The sequence below is a fragment of the Pleurodeles waltl genome, chromosome 4_1 (assembly GCF_031143425.1).
Source record: "Pleurodeles waltl isolate 20211129_DDA chromosome 4_1, aPleWal1.hap1.20221129, whole genome shotgun sequence".
In the NCBI taxonomy this organism is placed as follows: domain Eukaryota; kingdom Metazoa; phylum Chordata; class Amphibia; order Caudata; family Salamandridae; genus Pleurodeles; species Pleurodeles waltl.
The window spans coordinates 498,618,583-498,639,740 of NC_090442.1; the positions used below are offsets into that span (position 1 = coordinate 498,618,583).

The 21,158-nt window shown below is 44.1% G+C and overlaps 1 protein-coding gene across 1 annotated transcript in view; it reads right to left on the reverse strand.

Annotated features, from left to right (window-relative positions):
- Positions 1 to 21,158, reverse strand: part of ZDHHC17 (zinc finger DHHC-type palmitoyltransferase 17) — a 217,794-nt gene that overhangs the window by 89,608 nt on the left and 107,028 nt on the right. Inside the window, exon 9 of the mRNA XM_069228795.1 lies at positions 13,296 to 13,438. Coding sequence (XP_069084896.1) covers positions 13,296 to 13,438 — 143 coding nt within the window. The remainder of the gene's footprint in view (positions 1 to 13,295; positions 13,439 to 21,158) is intronic.

The window sequence follows — 21,158 nt, forward strand, 5'->3', positions numbered from 1 at the left end:
CCCAGACTTTGTGGGTTCCCCTGAAGGAGGCCAAGAAATTAGCCAAAATACAGTGAAAATTTAGTTTTTTTCAAAAAAATGGGAAAAAGTGGCTGCAGAAGAAGGCTTGTGGTTTTTCCCCTGAAAATGGCATCAACAAAGGGTTTGCGGTGCTAAACTCACCAGCTTCCCAGCTTTCAGGAACAGGCAGACTTGAATCAGAAAACCCAATTTTTCAACACAAATATGGCATTTTACTGGGACATATCCCATTTTTACAATTTTATGTGCTTTCAGCCTCCTTCCAGTCAGTGACAGAAATGGGCATGAAACCAATGCTGGATCCCAGAAACCTAAACATTTCTGAAAAGTAGACAAAATTCTGAATTCAGCAAGGGGTCATTTGTGTAGATCCTACAAGGGTTTCCTACAGAAAAAAACAACTGAAAAAGAAAAATATTGAAATTGAAGTGAAAAAAACAGATTTTTCTCTACGTTTTACTCTAACTTTTTCCTGCAATGTCAGATGTTCATAAGCAATATACCGTTAAGTCTGCTGGACTCCTCTGGTTGCGGGGATATATAGGGCTTGTAGGTTCATCAAGAACCCTAGGTACCCAGAGCCAATAAATGAGCTGCACCCTGCAGTGCGTTTTCATTCTATACCGGGTATACAGCAATTCATTTGCTGAAATATAAAGAGTAAAAAAATAGCTATCAAGAAAACCTTTGTAATTCCAAAAAGGGCACAAGATAAGGTGTTGAGGAGCAATGGTTATTTGAACATCTCTGAATTCCGGGGTGACCATACTAGCATGTGAATTACAGGGGATTTCTCAAATAGATGTCTTTTTTTACACACTCTCCTATATTTGGAAGGAAAAAATGTAGAGAAAGACAAGGGACAATAACACTTGTTTTGCTAATCTATGTTCCCCCAAGTCTCCCAATAAAAATGATACCTCACTTGTGCCCGCGACAGGAAATGCCCCAAAACGCGACGTGGACACATCCCATTTTTTGACAGAAAACAGAGCTGTTTTTTGCAAAGGGCCTACCTGTAGATTTTGGTCTCTAGCGCAGCCGGCACCTAGGGAAACCTACCAAACCTGTGCATTTTTTAAAACTAGAGACCTAGGGGAATCCAAGATGGGGTGACTTGTGGGGCTCTGACCAGGTTCTGTTACCCAGAATCCATTGCAAACCTCAAAATATGGCTAAATAAAACACATGTTCCTCACATTTCTGTGGCAGAAAGTTCTGGAATCAGAGAGGAGCCACAAATTTCCTTCCACCCAGCGTTCCCCCAAGTCTCCCGATAAAAATAATACCTCACTTGTGTGGGTAGGCCTAGCGCCCGCGACAGGAAATGCCCCAAAACGCAACGTACACACATCACATTTTTTTAAAGAAAACAGAGCTGTTTTTTGCAAAGTGCCTACCTGTAGATTTTGTCCTCAAGCTCAGCCTGCACCTAGGGAAACCTACCAAACCTGGGCATTTCTGAAAACTAGAGACCTAGGGGAATCCAAGATGGGGTGACTTGTGGGGCTCTGACCAGGTTCTGTTACCCAGAATCCTTTGCAAACCTCAAAATTTGGCTAAAAAAAATAAAAAAAAAACATTTTCCTCACATTTTGGTGACAGAAAGTTCTGGAATCAAGAGAGGAGCCACAAATTTCCTTCCACGCAGCGTTCCCCCCCAAGTCTCCCGATAAAAATGGTACCTGACTTGTGTGGGTAGGACTAGCTCCCACGAAAGGAAATGGCCCAAAACACAACATGGACACATCACATTTTTTCATAGAAAACAGTGCCTACCTGTGGATTTTGGCCTGTAGCTCAGCCGGCACCTGGGGGAACCTAGCAAGCCAGCGCATTTTTGAAAACTAGAAACCCAGGGGAATCCAAGATGGGGTGACTTGCGGGGCTCTGACCAGGTTATGTTACCCAGAATCCTTTGCAAACATCAAAATTTGGCCAAAAAAACACTTTTTCCTCTCATTTCGGTGACAGAGTTCTGGAATCTGAGAGGAGCCACAAATTTCCTTCTACCCAGCGTTCCCCTAAGTCTCTCGATAAAAATGGTACCTCACTTGTGTGGGTAGGCCTAGCGCCCACGAAAGGAAATGGCCAAAAACACAACGTGGACACAACATTTTTTCACAGAAAACAGAGGTGTTTTTTGCAAAGTTTCTACCTGTGGATTTTGGCCTCTAGCTCAGCCGGCCCAGGGGGTGGGGATTTGGACAGAAATGCCCTAAAATAAATTTGACCCCCCCCACACCCCCCCGGCCCGGGAGCGACCCTTGCCTACGGGGGTCGCTCCCCCTGCGTGACATTGGCGCCAAAAAAAATCCCCGGTGCCTAGTGGTTTCTGCCTCCTTGGGGGCAGATTGGCCTAAAATCGGCCAATCTGCCCCCAAGAGGGGCAGAAATGGTCTAAATACAATTTGCCCCCCAGGGGAGCGACCCTTGCCTAATGAGTCGCTCCCCATCTCTAAAAAAACAAATAAACAAAAGAACAAAAAAAAATATATATAATTGCCTGCCGCCTAGAGGTTTCTGCCCCTCCTGGGGGCAGAAATGGCCTAAAATAATTCCCCCCCCCCCCCCCCGCAGGGAGCGATCCTTGCCTAAGGGGTCGCTCCCCTTGCGTGAAATTCACGTTAAGAAAAAAAACTCACCGGTGTCTAGTGGTAGTGCCAAGGGGGGCAGAAATGGCCTAAATATAATTTGTCCCCTAGGTGAGCGACCCTTGCCTAAGGGGTCGCTCCCCAAAATAAAATAAAATGATCCCTGGTGCCTAGAGGTTTCTGCCCCCCTCCCCCCCCGGGGGGCAGAAAAGGCCTTCCCCCAAAAATGCCCTCCCCTGGGAGCGACCCTTGCCCAAGGGGTCGCTCCCTTTTGTCACTTTCAGGAAAAAAAAAAAAAATCCCTGGTGTCTAGTGGGGTTTCAAAAGCCGGATTGCAAGCAATCTGGCTTTTGAAACCCTGGGAGAGACTTCAAAGGGAAGGAAATACATTTCCTTCCCTTTGAAGCCCCTCCGCGCCTCCCCCACGTGATTGAAAGAAATGCTGAGCATTTCTCTTTCAATCGCGCTGGAAGCAGAGCCCCCTGTGACAAATCAGCGCGCGCTTACGTCACAGGGGGGGTGGGGGGGGGGGGGAGGTCGGGGGTGGAAGGGGAAGGTCTTCCCCTTCCATCCCCGCTTTTGGGGGGGGGGGGGGGAAGGGTGTGCACAGGGGGCACGGGAACTGTAGCCTTGGACGAGGTCACCTCGTCCAAGGCACAGAAGCAGTTAAGTAAGGCAGGCCCCCTTGATTTGTCAAAGGGTCAAAACACCAAAACATAAAAGGCATGCCTGTTGGTTTTATCAAAAGGGTAAGCATGCTGATTTGGCTTTGTCAAAAAGTCACCAAATAATGTGTCGAAAACTACGATTCAAAGCATCCCCATAGCAATAGTTACAAAAATATTTATAATACAGCATTTTTATTAAAAACACTAAAAGTGTATTCAAGTCTTTCTTTAACATTCTTCAAGCTACAAAGTGCATCCCTAGAAAAAAAAAAAAAAATCAAAAGGGGTCCCCACACTCCATTCAGCTCCAGCTTGTAGTAATTTTTAAAAAAATATTTAAAAAAATTATAAACTCTCCTGTGGTCATGCATTCAATCATTCAAGAGACTTTACTGCAATTTTTAAATTTTGCTAGAGGGGCTGCTGCACTCCTCGCAGCCCCAAGAACAATAAAAACAATTCTTGGGGCACTACTAGGGACAGAAAATACAAATGGAATGCCCTCTCAGGGCATTATGAGGTGGCCCCTGTTGGAAACAGTGAATATGAATTGAGTGGTAGACACTCAATAAATCTATCTATATATATGTATGTACACAGACACACACACACACACACACACACACACAGGTTAATATTTTTAAGTCACCTCAAACCAATGTTGGGGGCAGCTGGAAGAGGCCCATGGCCCCAGCCAACACCCATTCTGTGCACCCCCGGGAGCCAGCAATCCCTCACTTTTTTGTGGGTGCTCCACTCTGTCCCCTTGGGGGGGGGGGTGGGGTTTGGGAGGGAGCATAGGCCCGCTGGCTAATCCTCCAGCACCGGTTGTGGGTGTAGGTAGAAGCCAGCTGCACTTGTTTGCTCCTGCCCAGCCGGAGTAGTGTTTATTTCTTGTACCAGCGGGTTGGAGCAAACCTATGTTCTCTTCCTGGGAGAGCGTCGACAGGTAGTTACCATTCTGTTCCCTGCCCACGCTCTTCTGATCAGGGATTAGCACAGTATACCGGGGTATGGAGTACCCGGGACTGTGCCTGGGATTCGGACCTGGGGGATGGGGTCCCCGGGCCATTATATGGCTCAGAAAGAAGGCCCCATGCGCCTATCCTGAAATATATATATCAGGCCCAAATGACATCTTTTGCTTCAGGCCGGGGGATCCCTCAATCAGGGTAACCCTTCCCTCCCATAGGTTATGTTTATTTTATTTTTTTCCAGGACATAGGGACTCAGTCCCAGAGTACCAAAGTAGCTGACAAACATCTTTGTTGATGTGAGACAGTTGATCAGATCTTTTCTTTTGATCTGCTGGTCCTGCGTTACTACTGCAGCCTGATTTATCTATACATTTTCAACATTAATTTCTTAAAAACTACTGAACAGATTCACACAAAATCACAAAAGGCACACTTCCTGGGTAAATATGTAGCTTTCAGCCAAATTTGGTGTAATTCCGTTCAGGTTTTTTGGCTGTAGTACTGATTTGATTTTCCTACGGGTAACTGCATGGGGAACACACATTTTGGGACCCCCTTTCCCACCCATCACCCTCCCCCCATCGACTCCCACTTGACAGATCATCCTGAAACTTTATAGGACGGACCCGAGGTGGATAAACCTCTTGCATATGTCACTCGGTCTGAATATATGGAGGTGGGGGTCATCATTTGGGCTGAAGCCCAATTATTTGGCACTTAAATTTGGTCTAGTTGTACAATTTTATGTTAAGTAGTGCTAATGCCTTTGCATACATTGTTCTATAGCTGGCTTGCATTACTATTCTTGTGGATCCCCCTTCTCTCCCCACAATAAGTTATGAGGATACTCCATTAAGCGTTTGGATGCACGTTCAGAGAGATAGCAGAATGGACCTCTATTCCCACACAGAATGCTGAAAGCAGCCCTTCCACATTACATTCCAGAAATGCAGCCTTACTTGGAGTTCTATTTCAATCTCCAAGAACTGAAACAAATTTGATGACATGGTACAGTTGCATCCTTTCGTACTTCAGTCATACATCTTGAAAATGGTAGCCTTAGCCTTCCCATTATCTGATAGCTAAGTAATTTCCAAATGTCTGGATCAGGAACAACATTGCAGGGATCATTATAGGGAAATCTTATGCATAAATAGGATATCATCACCATTCAGTGAGATTTTGTCCTTTGTCCAATCTAAAGAATCAAATCAGGAAACGTGAAGAGAACATTAAACCCAACATGCCATCAGATCTATATATAAGGCAAATAGAAGCAGAGAGAGGTAACATCCCTGTTTTGGTCTTCTCTCCAGATACAATTCAGGTGAGAAGACGACAGTCATTTTTACTGTGGTTGTTAGAGCCTTATATAGTAAACTAACAAACTTCTGAAAGCAGGGCCTAAAGTTGAAGCTATTTAACACTGGAGAAAGATATGACTAATTACATCAAATGCCTTCTCAGTGTCTAGGGAAAGAATCACCAAGGATTAGCTCAATTTTTCAACCCAATTATGAATGCGGTCAAAGTTCAGTCTGATCTATTCTCTTCATGTAGAACAGTAGACAGAGCAAGCTTAAGGACTCCTGGTATATCTACAGATCTACAGTCCCCTGGAACACAATGAATATATTGAGCAGATGGAACCCAGCTGAGGAGGGACAACATACGCTTAAACAGCTCCATTAGGAGACTGTTCAGCCCAAGAACATTCCTGTTTTGCAGTTCAGTAGAGTGTCTCCTCATTGAATGCAATGGCCTCTCTCCTACTGAATCCCTGTCTTTTGCAATGCTTGTACCTGGAACATATTTTTTCTAGGAAGGTAGTTGTTTCCTCATCTTCCCCTAAATCTGTGGCATCATTCAGACTCTTACAGTAGTAAGTAAACATCTGTTTGACGCCTGGGACAGGTAAAACCGACATTTCATTTCCAACACGGATTTCCCCTACCCATCTGGCCTACTCTTCCCTTTGGCTTAGCTAAAAGATGGCCAGCCTTATCCCCACTTCATTTTTCCAACTCATTTCTGTAGTCTGTAGTTCTAAATGTCAGAGTTCTGTGGCGTCGGTAGATCAGCCATAGCGTTTTACAGGTAAATTAACCTTTTTTCTAGGACAAGTGTTTCCCCTCTCTGGTGTTCTTTTTATGGCTGTTTTGAGTCCTGTACCCAAATATCATTTTGGAGTCCTCCCACAGTAGGCCATTGATCTCATTCTACTCCAAGTAAGAGGCAGTGTCTAATAGGCTGGCCATAAGTTGCATGTTTTTAACTGCCTATGCATCAAGGTTCCAGGTAATCATCACATGCCTGTTTTTACGAAGGTAAAGTGGTCTGAAATGTCTCTAGCAAGGTAGCCTATCTCCACAATGGAGGGAGGGGCGGAGTAGTTCTAGTATAGGGTTAAAGAAGTAGGCAAGTCTAGAAAGCAAGCCATATAATCTTGTGGAAGATTGGAATTCTCACAATTTGAGAGATGTCAGTAAGTGGAATTTAAGAGAGGATTATTTTCAGAAGACAGAATCTTGCCTGGGTCCAACAGAAGTAGATTTGTTTACATCCGGTCTAATGTGTCAGAAGAATAAATATCTCAGTTAGAGCCCAGATCCAGGAGCTTTGGCAGTGGATGCATTCACTCAGAGTTGGCTGGGTCTAAAACATTATGCTTTTCCTCCCCCTTGCTATGATTCATAGGATGTTGGTCCAGGTCAGGAGACAGAGGTGGCAAATAGCTATAGTGACAACTTTTTTTTTTTTTTTTTGAGTACCACTGATTTGTTTTCCAATCGTGAAGGAGTTGGCTGTGGAAATACCTTACCTTATTTAATTCAGTCTTGTGAAGGGATGTTGGTAGGAACAGAAGGGGAAGAGCATCCATTTGTGGAATCTGGCATGCTCAACCTTCTAGTTTGAAAGATATCAGGAAATCTAGAAGATTTGATGGACTTCCGGGAAACGCTTCAGAGCTTCTCAATGAATCATAGTGTAGGAAGTTGGCTCTGTATGTGCTATTTCAAAGTAAGGAATAGCATGCACAGAGTCCAAGGGTTCCCCTTAGAGGTAAAATAGTGGTAAAAATAGATAATACTAATGCTCTATTTTGTGGTAGTGTGGTCGAGCAGTAGGCTTATCCAAGGAGTAGTGTTAAGCATTTGTTGTACATACACATAGACAATAAATGAGGTACACACACTCAGAGACAAATCCAGCCAATAGGTTTTGTTATAGAAAAATATCTTTTCTTAGTTTATTTTAAGAACCACAGGTTCAAATTTAACATGTAATATCTTGTTTGAAAGGTATTGCAGGTAAGTACATTAGGAACTTTGAATCATTTCAATTGCATGTATACTTTTCAAGTTATTGACAAATAGCTACTTTAAAAGTGGACACAGTGCAATTTTCACAGTCCCTGGGGGAGGTAAGTTTTTGTTAGTTTTACCAGGTAAGTAAGACACTTACAGGGTTCAGTTCTTGGTCCAAGGTAGCCCTCCGTTGGGGGTTCAGAGCAACCCCAAAGTCACCACACCAGCAGCTCAGGGCCGGTCAGGTGCAGAGTTCAAAGTGGTGCCCAAAACGCATAGGCTAGAATGGAGAGAAGGGGGTGCCCCGGTTCCGGTCTGCTTGCAGGTAAGTACCCGCGTCTTCGGAGGGCAGACCAGGGGGGTTTTGTAGGGCACCGGGGGGGGACACAAGTCCACACAGAAATTTCACCCTCAGCAGTGCGGGGGCGGCCGGGTGCAGTGTAGAAACAAGCGTCGGGTTTGCAATGTTAGTCTATGAGAGATCAAGGGATCTCTTCAGCGCTGCAGGCAGGCAAGGGGGGGCTTCCTCGGGGAAACCTCCACTTGGGCAAGGGAGAGGGACTCCTGGGGGTCACTTCTCCAGTGAAAGTCCGGTCCTTCAGGTCCTGGGGGCTGCGGGTGCAGGGTCTTTTCCAGGCGTCGGGACTTAGGTTTCAGAGAGTCGCGGTCAGGGGAAGCCTCGGGATTCCCTCTGCAGGCAGCGCTGTGGGGGCTCAGGGGGGACAGGTTTTGGTACTCACAGTCGTAGAGTAGTCCGGGGGTCCTCCCTGAGGTGTTGGTTCTCCACCAGCCGAGTCGGGGTCGCCGGGTGCAGTGTTGCAAGTCTCACGCTTCTTGCGGGGAGATTGCAGGGTCTTTAAAGCTGCTCCTTGAAACAAAGTTGCAGTCTTTTTGGAGCAGGTCCGCTGTCCTCGGGAGTTTCTTGTCTTTTTCGAAGCAGGGCAGTCCTCAGAGGATTCAGAGGTCGCTGGTCCCTTGGAAGGCGTCGCTGGAGCAGAGTTCTTTGGAAGGCAGGAGACAGGCCGGTGAGTTTCTGGAGCCAAGGCAGTTGTCGTCTTCTGGTCTTCCTCTGCAGGGGTTTTCAGCTAGGCAGTCCTTCTTCTTGTAGTTTGCAGGAATCTAATTTTCTAGGGTTCAGGGTAGCCCTTAAATACTAAATTTAAGGGCGTGTTTAGGTCTGGGGGGTTAGTAGCCAATGGCTACTAGCCCTGAGGGTGGGTACACCCTCTTTGTGCCTCCTCCCAAGGGGAGGGGGTCACAATCCTAACCCTATTGGGGGAATCCTCCATCTGCAAGATGGAGGATTTCTAAAAGTTAGAGTCACCTCAGCTCAGGACACCTTAGGGGCTGTCCTGACTGGCCAGTGACTCCTCCTTGTTGCTTTCTTTGTTCCCTCCAGCCTTGCCGCCAAAAGTGGGGGCCGTGGCCGGAGGGGGCGGGCAACTCCACTAAGCTGGAGTGCCCTGCTGGGCTGTGACAAAGGGGTGAGCCTTTGAGGCTCACCGCCAGGTGTCACAGCTCCTGCCTGGGGGAGGTGTTAGCATCTCCACCCAGTGCAGGCTTTGTTACTGGCCTCAGAGTGACAAAGGCACTCTCCCCATGGGGCCAGCAACATGTCTCTGGTGTGGCAGGCTGCTGGAACTAGTCAGCCTACACAGACAGTCGGTTAAGTTTCAGGGGGCACCTCTAAGGTGCCCTCTGGGGTGTATTTTGCAATAAAATGTACACTGGCATCAGTGTGCATTTATTGTGCTGAGAAGTTTGATACCAAACTTCCCAGTTTTCAGTGTAGCCATTATGGTGCTGTGGAGTTCGTGTTTGACAAACTCCCAGACCATATACTCTTATGGCTACCCAGCACTTACAATGTCTAAGGTTTTGTTTAGACACTGTAGGGGTACCATGCTCATGCACTGGTACCCTCACCTATGGTATAGTGCACCCTGCCTTAGGGCTGTAAGGCCTGCTAGAGGGGTGACTGACCTATACTTGCATAGGCAGTGAGAGGCTGGCATGGCACCCTGAGGGGAGTGCCATGTCGACTTACTCGTTTTGTTCTCACTAGCACACACAGGCTGGCAAGCAGTGTGTCTGTGCTGAGTGAGAGGTCTCCAGGGTGGCATAAGACATGCTGCAGCCCTTAGAGACCTTCCTTGGCATCAGGGCCCTTGGTACTAGAAGTACCAGTTACAAGGGACTTATCTGGATGCCAGGGTCTGCCAATTGTGGATACAAAAGTACAGGTTAGGGAAAGAACACTGGTGCTGGGGCCTGGTTAGCAGGCCTCAGCACACTTTCAATTGTAAACATAGCATCAGCAAAGGCAAAAAGTCAGGGGGCAACCATGCCAAGGAGGCATTTCCTTACACATAGGCACCAGGAATAAAGATAAAGGAGCTTGGAATATCTAGGATTGTTGGTGCTCAGAATCCTGTGGCGGCTGATGAGGCAGATTCAAAAACGTTTTTGGCAGATTTGCTATCAAAAGATTTTTCCTACAGGACCATTAACTGTTATAAGCGGGCAGTTGCAGCAGGTCACTCTTTGCTGAATGGATTATCTAGTGGTAAGATTCCTTTGATCTATAGAGTGATGAAAGAAATGGACCTAAGGAGACCTTCTAAGTCACAATATGAAAGTCTTTGGTATGTCAGGTTGGTTTTAAAGTTGTTCAAGACTTGGCCAGAATTGACATGGAAGTTAGCAACTTTATTCTGCCTGTTTGTTTTTGTTTTTTAAGTATCTGATGGTCAGGTTTGAACATTGCTAGCAGATTCTACCAATCAGATGGAGTGTTTTTCAAGCGATGGAGAAGGACTAAGAATTTTGCATTCCATTTTTTATCTGAAACTTGAGTTATCTGAAATTGTGTAGGTGATTACGTGAAGGTATATGAACATAAGATGCAAGAATTCAGGAGAGAAGGTGTGAATCAGTTATTAGTTCCTTATGTAAAACTGCATAAGGCTGTTTTAGTAGCTACAATTGCTAGATAGATGAAGGAAATTATGAAAGAGGCTTGTGTGGATATTGATAGATTTAAATCCCATTCAATAAGAGGTGCAATGGCTTCCAGGGATTTTAAAGCAGGACCTTGATTGAAAAAGGTGATGAAAGGGGCAGATTGGTAAATGCCTAAATATTCAGGAAATTCTATTTTAAACCTGTTGAGCAGGTTTCAAGTTTAGCTTTTAGAGGCTTTGAACACACATAATGCTAGCCTCCTTTCTTGCCATAAAATGCAGATTCTCATAGCTTTCATGAATAGGGAATTGTGATTTTATTAGACAAGGAGGCTAGCATTATCCTTCCTTCCCTTCCCAGATTCATAAAATGAAGGGGATCAGGTTGGAGGAGGCTTTTGGTTGTGTATGAATGAAGAAATTATATTTGTTGTAGAAGAGAATTGTTTCAAATATTAATAATACTGTATTTTTTTCTATGATTGAAGTTTTCACTTTTAGATATGGGTTATGTTTTTTTTTCAAATTGCAGATTCTTAGAGAATGTTTTTGGACACTATGGAAGAAAAGGCAGACTGGATAATCAGAGAGCAACTCCAAAAGGGGGCGAATATAGAATGTTGGGGGGATAATGGGCTGAATGTTCTGTTTATTCTTTAAGAGCCATATTATATTGTAGTTTGGAACTTCAAAGTGTTTGCTGCTTGGAAGTATTAAATAAAGGTTAATGCATAATGTTTTAATAAAATCATGATTTGCTATTCAATAAAACTATGAGAATTAGCATTTCTCTCCATCATCTCCTGCCCCCATGGATAGTTTCTCATTCTCCTTTCAAACAAACGATTCTTCGTTGTTTGTGTTGTGGAGCGTCCGTTAGCCGATCCTTCAGCTATGGGTTCACATTGGGTTCAGCTTCACATTCTCAACTCCTTTCTTTCCACAACCCAGTTGTAGGCAGACTCTGCGTTATCAAAATGCAGCTTCTTTGAGTTGAATATAACCTTGAGTCTTAACATTAAAGGATAATGTACATCATTATTCTCATTTTGAACTTTACCCCTTCCAGGGACTTCCCATTGTTTTTGTATAATGCAAAAAGAACATATTCTGGGCAGATTAAATATGTATCTCTCTTCCACCCTGGCGATCTTTAGGGCTTTGACTTGGCCTCTTTAATTGAGGAATCTGGCAACTAATAACTGCGGGGAACTTCAGGTGGTGGTCTTTTTGATAGAGCTCTGTGGGTCCTTTCAATCACAAAACAGGCACATAGGTCTTCTCTGGGGATCTGGATTCTTTGGGTCTCACCTTCAGATCCCTCTCACATATTTCACAATTCACAGGTTATTTCTGTGAGCTTTGGCTTCTGCCTCTAAAATTACAATAAGTGGGACATGGATGTAATTCACTCAGCTGTGGTCCGCATCCATTTCACCTCGTCCTCGAGCTCTACAACATGGCCCTCAGCCTCCGTCACCCAGTTAAATTCGTGACAGAGGTCTTGCCTTTGCATGGTCACATCTAACCTCACTTCCCTAATCGTGTTTTCTAGGGCAGTTTTGGATGTCACCAATGGTTTGGAGACTAATATCTGTGTTTGTGGTACCTAGCATTTTTTCTTCCATCCTTTGGTCATTCTGTTGTGTTGATGGGACTATTTTACTGCCCCCTCCCATCACAGACTTTCTAGCCTACTCTTAAAGTTTACCTTGTTCAGACAGTTGTCAAATTACAATTTTCATTTTAGGCTTCCAGAGTGGTTGTAAGATCAGTAAGGATGAAACTGTAAACCCATGGGCATTTTTGCAGGAGACAGCATGGGATTGGAGGAGGCAATGGTAAGGGCGCTCCGTTTTACCCATTGCCCCCAAACTATGTGAACACTTGCTTTGGCCCTTCATCAATAAATGAGAGCTCTAAATAGCATTGATTGGGGTTAAGCACAGATCCAAACATTAATTTAAGTTCAAGAGGTGTGATCCGGAAACCAATTACTCATATCCAACTCTTTCATCCATGTTAGACCAAGAGACAACTGCTCCTGCAAGGCTACCAAACCGGAAATCATGGGGGGCTTCCAGTGCTTTTCTCCTTTCAAAAACAACTACATTCTTAGGTCTGTGGGCCAGAGCCCTCTCCCATTCATCACCATCTGACGTTAAAACTCCAGCCAGACGTAAGGTAATGGCCACGGCCAACTACCCGAGTTCTTACTGTTATGGCTGACAAAATATTTAAACAACTTAACTGAAAGGAAAGTGGGGTTGTTCAAGGCCCACCATTAGGAACAAAAATAATTTTTATTCAGAACGAGTAGTGAAAGGTTCATGAAAAGGATAAAGCGAATCAAACAGTTAATTTGATTTTCATAGGTGCAGGTTATCCATTCTGCCTTACATGTACATCTTTGCAACGTAACTATTAATCCAGATTTCACCATGCCTCCTTACTACTTTTAAATGTCTGTTGTCATCTAGCCAAGGTAGAAAACCTTTAAATCTGGAAAAACAATGCTAACAGTAAAGTCTGCACACTGAATATGTCAACAAAACATGGTCTGCATCTTTGCTCCTTGCAAAAACTGGTAAATCCTAGAACTCACAAAGAAGGAAACTGTTAAAAAACATTAGCCAAATCAATCACCTTTACTGTGTTCAAAATAGCAGTGTTGAGTTATAAATTCAACAGCATTTTTAGTAAGGGGAAAACAATAAAGAAAATTGTTTTTAATGGATCAGACAGTTTAATTGAAAATACTTACTTTGAAAGAAACTGTACCACAGCCCACACGCCACCATACATTAGTCCTTTAATGAGCCAGGAATCAATGTCAAGGTCTGCTATGAAACCAACCAACCAAATGACCAGGAAAGGAGTACCCAACATCACTTTCTGTCGGAATTCCTGCAGAATTAAGTTTTACTTTATTAACTGAAATGATTCATTCTTTTCAATAAGATAGACATATCACATAATTTCTACAATCCTTTTATTTCCAGCATCTATTCAGGATAAAGTATGCTAATATATTGGAATCCACTATATTCGACCAGTGAAAGGATTTAGAAATCTGCATGACCACATGTTCATTTTTTGCTATCTGACGTTAAGGTACAAGAACCTCACACCAATAAAATTTAAATTCTTAGTAGCCCAAAAACCTACCAGACAGCACAGCTGTCTGATTTGCTAATGACACCTTAGGGACATTTGGAAAGCTTCCCTGGGAAAGCATTCCACCCACTGTTTACCATTGACTTTGTGGTTTGCAACTCACATTTGCTTGCTTTCTGTTTGCTGGCTTGATCTGTTTTAGGCTGTCTAGCTTCAGTCTGTCCCTCCCCTTGCCCATCCTCTATTTATTGTATTTTTCCACTAGTACTGTATTTTGGTAAACAGGACTTTAAATATTGTTCTTATCTTGTCACATTCACTGTGCATTCAAAGGCAGAGGTCAACTGTCAGGCTCTGTCTTCCAGGGAGCTTGGTGTTTACTTTTCTTTCACCGACTTCAAAGTAAGAGGACCTATGTGACTATTATGCTGGCTAGTGGGGGAGTGCTTGAGAAAGGCTGTACAATGTTATTTTTTCCTACCACACAACAAAATGTAAATGTCTGTAAATGAACTGTGCAGATATTTCAGACTAAGAAAAGCATATTTTTTGTAATTCTGAAGTGTAGTGGAAAGAAATATTTTAAAAGGATCAAAAATCAATACACTAGGTGATGCATTTCCACACATTATCGTTTGCGCGCTGCATACTCTTATCAGTGAAACTGTATGCCTGTGCAAATATAATAGTTATTTCAACTGAAGATGTATGGTCTGTAATGGCAGTGTGCTACCACACCATATATATTCCACCATGCATATGCCACTCTTCGTCACTCCACACCACTCAACACAACTCCACTCCACTTCACACTGCATCTCTGCACCACTCCATGCTACTATAAACAGCTGCACTCCACGATAGTCTACTATGCAACACGACAGTCTCTGCTACTGAACTCTACTCTGCTGCGATCTACACTGCGCCACTCTACCCTATGCCACTGCCCTCTAGGCCACTCTAATCTAAACCACTACACACAACACAAATCCACTCTACGACTCTCTAATCTACTCTACAATGCACCACTCCACTGTGCTCTGAACCAATCTACTGAATGCCACTCCACGGTGCTCTACGCCAATGCACTCTACACTACTGCACTTCATTATACTCTACAACACTTTACGCCACTGCACTCTATTCTACATTACTGTACCCTACGCTACTGTACTCCACACCAATGCACTCTATGCCACACTACTATACAATTCTACTATACACCACTGCACTTTGATAGTCTATTCTGCAACCCAGAACACTCTGCTACTGAACTCTAAGCCACTAAACACTACAAAGCACCACTCTATGCCACTGCCTTGTATGCCATTCTATTCTAAACCACTGCACTTTACGCCAAAGTACTAAACACCACTTTACTCAAAACACTCTACAACATTACATTATTACTCCACTCTGTGACGTTCTATTCCACTCTGACACTCTGCGCAACTCCCTCTATTCCATTCCATGCTACGTTACTCCACTCGATTCTATGACTCACCTCGCCACAACACTCTATACCAATTCCATTCTTCTACACTACTCCACTCTATGGCACTCTACTCTACTCTATACAACACCCTCTACGCCACTCCACTCTACACCACTCTGACACTTTACCTCACTCAACTCTACTCCACGTATTTCCACGCTACAATTCACGGCATTTCACAACACTCAATTCTACACCACTTTACAACACTGTTTACCCTATTATTCTTTAGCTATGCTGAACAACAGTCACCCTGATGTACAACGTGGCTAAAACATACTGGCCAACTCAACAGCTCTTGCGTAGGCAAGACATATTGGTTTTATCAATGCTCTTTTTTTTTTTGTAGCACCTACCTCTCTCACCTGCTCTCTTTCAACTTGTGGTTTGTATATGCTAAGCCCCTTATAGGCATAAATCTCATCTACACAACCTTCCACCAACCTTCCACCCGATTTATGCCCTGTGTCCCAGCATGGAAAGTGCCCTTTAAATGGGGAGGCTGCACCCCAAAAGCGAGAGTGCCTTTAAGTTCTGTGGTCGCTGCGTTAACTTTGAAAACTGTATCGTGGGCTGTTACTGACAGATAGCCAGCACTCAATCGTATCTTCTGGTCACACTTCAACCCAAAATACAAACTCAAAGGAACCTTAAACTTTAACCTGCCGAAATGTGGAAGAAATGCCACTAAGCCACACACATTTCATGTTGTCAAAGGCACCTCTAAACAATGAAATCATGTAAAAAATCTAGAACTTATTTAAAATTTGGAGTTTGGTATGACGGAGTTAGTTCCTAACCGGATTTCCATCATTAGAGTGGATGCATTTTAATCACTTAAGGTCATTCTAAATGTTTTCCTACAAAAGACCACTGTTGCGTGTAATTAATTCCAGAATTTATAAAGACGTGCTCAGGATGTAAGACATGCCACGTTCCTGTTGACAATTCGTCCAGCCCAACCCACCAAACCACCCCCATGAAAAATATTCTTAACAAGCCCCAAACAGAAACAACAACCTATACAGTCTATCTATAGCCAAATGAACTAAATAGCACAATTTTATATATGTATTGCACAGCCACACAGAACAGCAATTTCCACTGCCCTCCACCTCAATTACCTCCACAGACTGAGTACCAGACAAAATGGTCACAAAAAAAAAACAAGACAGCAATCACCCAAATACTATTTTAATTTTCCAAGCTCCCTCACAGACAGACTTCATTTGTCACAGAACTTTCAAAACTAGTTTGCCAGTCACTTCAGCTGCTGTCTGGAAGATTTTGGGGTGGTCTGTCAAGCGGGAGCCAAGAAAAAAAAAAAAAAAAAAAGGGTGGGGGGGGTGGGGGGGTCACAAAATGAGTTTTGGTATCCTATTTCCCATTGGGATTTTAGACATGCTTACAGCCCGAACCACAAAACAGAATTACACCAGAGTTAGAAGAAAGTTGGATTTTGGTCCAGAAAGAGTGCTTATTGTAACTTGGTGTAAATCTGCTCAGTAGTATTGGTGTTAGAGTTAAAGTAAAAAAGATTCATGGTATCTAGATATACAGCTCCATTGCAGGGGATCCGCAGGACCATGCGCCAACAGCACTGTCATTATTGGCTGGCTGCAACATGAGAGGAAAGCTGCAGCTGCCATTTCGTGCATTGGGACTCAGTTACTAGGAGGAAAATAAAATGTAAAAGTGATAGATGGGATCAGGGTAGAGGTACCTTGAACCCATGAGAATGATGGAGGGGTCTGTGAGGGACCCATCATGGGCAAGAAATTATCCAAAAATGTTTTTTAGCGTGTGAGGCTCCACAGATCTACTTATGGATCAGCGCATCATGTGCCCTGCAGAAGAGTCGCAAATCCAAGCTCCAGTTTAAAAAAAAAAAGCACAAATACCCACTCACACACCCATACAACCACTCGCACACCCATACAGCCACTCAAGTAAGTGTAGAGTTATAAATCTGTAATCACAGCTTTCTTTGGTCTCCCTCTACCATTGCCTTTGTAAGAACCTCAGTGAAATTTTTGGCTAGCTTTGCCTTGGAAAGCATGAAGGTCTTCTCCTACACTTTGTAAAAGGGTATTTTCGTGGAATTCCTAAACTGTTACTACCTCAAGTGTATGGCCTACAAAAAGGGATCTTTGCTGTAGGGGACTGCACGGCACCCCCGATTTAGTGATGTCAGTGTCTTTTTTTTTTTTTTTTTTTTACATTTTCTAGCATTTGATAAACCTGTGGGCTGAATAAATGCTCTGTTGAATGACACATTTAAGAGGTATTGTTGTACCTAGGGGCGGAAACCTGACAACGAATTCCAAGCATTACACAGGAAGAATTACTAGTGTTAATATTAGTAGCTGCTGTGTGTAAAAGCACACCAGATATTGGCATAGCCAAGTAGTTTCTTTCAGTAACAGTTTTTTCTCCCTTCTTTTTATATTCTTCCGAATGATGCTTAAGCAGCTCCACTATAGCCTCCAAGTGGTTCCTATCCTATTTTTATTGGAGTCCCAGTAAGTTGGCGATCCGCATGTGTAGCCGCCTCAAAACCCACACTTTAACCAAGTGCATCTATCCCTTTGGATTCCTTATTTTCAGGAGTGGCATCTCCAGTAGTATGAGTGGAAGATCTTTTAAGAGCTGTGTGGGCTACTAGTGAATCCAGTACATTTACTCCTCTAATGTTGGATGGATCTTTAGGGGCAGGTTTGTACTTTTGTTTTTTCTATGCAAGATATTACTACCCTCAACAGGTTTGGTTTATCTATATGTGGTAACTGTGGTAGTCTTTCAAGCATAGGCAAGTAGCTAACTGACCTCCCTGTTTTTGACGGTGTTAATAAAAAAATCCTTCCACCCTCTATAGTGAGCATTTCTCCCTAATGGTGTGATGCTGCCCTCTAAATAACTGCATGATAGAATGTGGTATCACCCGGCGGTGATGGCTTTATAGGATAAGTCTTGATGTTTGGGTCATCCTGTGAATCAACTACATAATCCTGCCACTGAACTTTCCACCCTTAAGGCCTACAAGGTTCTTTGTCCTGCATCTAAAGGATAATCAGTGCTCTCTGGTCAGGTGTCCAGGTCCCAATAATTCCATGGTGCAGATTGCAGTGGTAGGGGAGGGGGCAGTGGAGGAGATGTATGCAGCAGTGGTGAGAAGCATGAAGGGCTAGTGGCTGTGTCTAATCCGCTTTGGACTTGGTGATGGCAAATGCAGAGGTGAGTGGGGCTGTCCTCTGTCTGTAAAGGCCCTTTTTTGGTTTTTGTTTTTAAGAAGTCCTAGTGCTGTAGTCTTGGCAATAAGTCTCCTGTTGTCAAGATGAATGAAACGTGTTTGTTGCCATTCGTCCAGGATGTCTCCTAGTCTCTAAGTATTGAACCCTTCAAGGTTTGTGACCTCCGTTTCAGTGGAGACTTCACATTTGTTTTCGGTGTTGAATTGTGTTCAGTGTTCGACGTCAACTTCAGATCTAAAGTGTCCTTGTGCAATGTTGTTTGGCGTCATCCTGAGTGCAGCTGAATCTTCAGCACCAGTGGGAGCATGATGAGGGTCAGCATCCTTTACGCTGCTTGACGCTGAGCTTGTGACAGAGCATGCCTAAGGGCCTTTTGCTCTGCCCTCGATCTCCACCTCCCACGCAAGTGGTGCTGTGAATCTGCATATGGTCTTTTGGAGGTTTGAGATAGAAATGCCGGCGCTATTGAGGTATGGGCCTCCATTCTGACAGTGCAACCTCCCTGGGAGTTGAATGCCTGCAAACTCTTCTCCAATATCTGAAGGTTTAGAGTAGAAGACATCTAGCTCTTTTTGTTGAAGCTGGCCTGGTGTTGAAGGAAGAGCAGCAGCTTCCTTCTCCTCCTCCGTTCTCCTCCTGTGCCTCTTGGATGCTGTGCCAAGGGTCTGGGACACGTGATAGCTACATCCTCGATTCTGAAGACACTGAATGGGTCAGTGAGGCTTTTGAGCATTGCACTGCACTGAAGACAGAAGTGGAAAAAGGAGCTCTCATCATGCCTCAGTCCTCTGTGCATTCTTGGAAAGCGCTTAGAGGTGTGTCGGCTATGGTGCCCCGTTGAGTGACTTTGACAATGGCGGGTGTAAAGACAGGCTCTGATTGATGCAGAGCATGTGTATGTAGTCATACATATTACGAAAGTGCACGATGGCAGTGAAAACAAATAGCCCAATGAAACATGTTTGAGCAATTCAACTAATAAACACACTTTCACTGCACAGCACAGCTGATACAAAATTCTACTTTAGGACCCCAGTAGAATGAAATTCACATGAGAAAAATGTTTACTGCCTCACAGTTGTCATGTTACATTACTTAAGGCATGGGAACATATTTCAATATTCAGGGGGACTTTGCCATGTGATTTTTCCTTACTGCACAAATTTAACACCTGCCATTATGGTTTTGGTTAGATACATAGTTTTATATCAAATACACAGGAAAAAATGCAATAGCATGAATTATATGTTCATGATTTAATATGCTACTTATTAGGATTGGGTAGGGAGGGGCGACATAACCTACTTGTGACTTTACATGGTGTGAGTGATGGTACCACCCCACACACCAATTGTTATATGACTGCACAACTATATTTATAGGTCATATTATATTTCACTATTGACATCCTGGGATCGTTAACCTTGATCAGTGATGTTATCAAAGAAAAAAACTGTAGAAAATAAAAGTAGTAGCCACTCTACCCGATCTCACTGAGGCAGAAAATATACACTTAAGAAACTTAGAAGACTATTACAACAATTTTAAAGCAGATTTCAGTTGCATTATTACTTTCATTTTTACAATATCAATAGAATTCTCTTTATTTTTCCTGGCACTCCAAAAACAACCAAAGATCAGTGCATTAAAATTAAACATTCCAAAACTATTTGCTGAATTACTTACAAACCTGAGTCTCTGACAATTAGACAACTATTCCTAAACCAGTCAAAAATAGCCCTTGCCCTGATATTTAAAGGTGGTTTATATATGCACAATATGGAAAATGTCACTTACCCAGTGTACATCTGTTCGTGGCATTAGTCGCTGCAGATTCACATGCTGTGCACATCCCGCCATCTAGTGTTGGGCTCGGAGTGTTACAAGTTGTTTTTCTTCGAAGAAGTCTTTTCGAGTCACGAGATCGAGGGATTCCTCCCATTTCGGCTCCATTGCGCATGGGCGTCGACTCCATCTTAGATTGTTTTCCCCGCAGAGGGTGAGGTGGGAGTTGTGTATTATAGTAATAGTGCCCATGCAATGGAGTGAATACGTATGTACATAATGTAGTTTAACCCCTTCTGTGCCGCAGACGTAGTGGTTACGTCCTGCGGCACAGTGCTGCTGTGCCGAGGACGTAACCACTACGTCCTCGGCACACAGCCCAGAGGGAGCGCTCTCGCTCCCTCTGTGTGCTTCCCCCACCCCCCAAAGTCAGGGATGGAAGGGGAAGCCCTTCCCCTTCCAACCCCGACCCCCCCCCCCCCACCCCCCCATAATGACGTCAGCGCGCGATCGCGCGCTGACTTCATTATGGGGATTTCGCCGCACAGGAAGCCATTTGCTTCCTGTGCGGCGAACGGAGAAGAGGTGAGTTCCTCTTCCCGGTGGGTGGGGGGTTTGGGCTAAAGAGGCACCGGGGGAAAGGAACGGCTTTTCCTTTCCCCCGGTGTCTCTTTGAGCATTCCTGCTGCCCGATCGCATTGCGATCGGGCAGCAGGAATGCCCACTAGACGCCAGGGATTTTCTTTTTTTTGTTTCACTTTCTTGTTTCTGTGTCGGGGAGCAGCCCCTTGGGCAAGGGTCGCTCCGCTGTGGGGGGCATGTCCTTTAGGGCCATTTCTGCCCCCCTTGAGGGCAGATTGGCTACTTTTTAGCCAGATCTGCCCCCAAGGGGGGCAGAAAACACTAGATCACCAGGGTTTTTTATTTTTATGTGTATTTATGTGGGGGGGGGGTGCCCCCTTGGGCAAGGGGCGCCCCC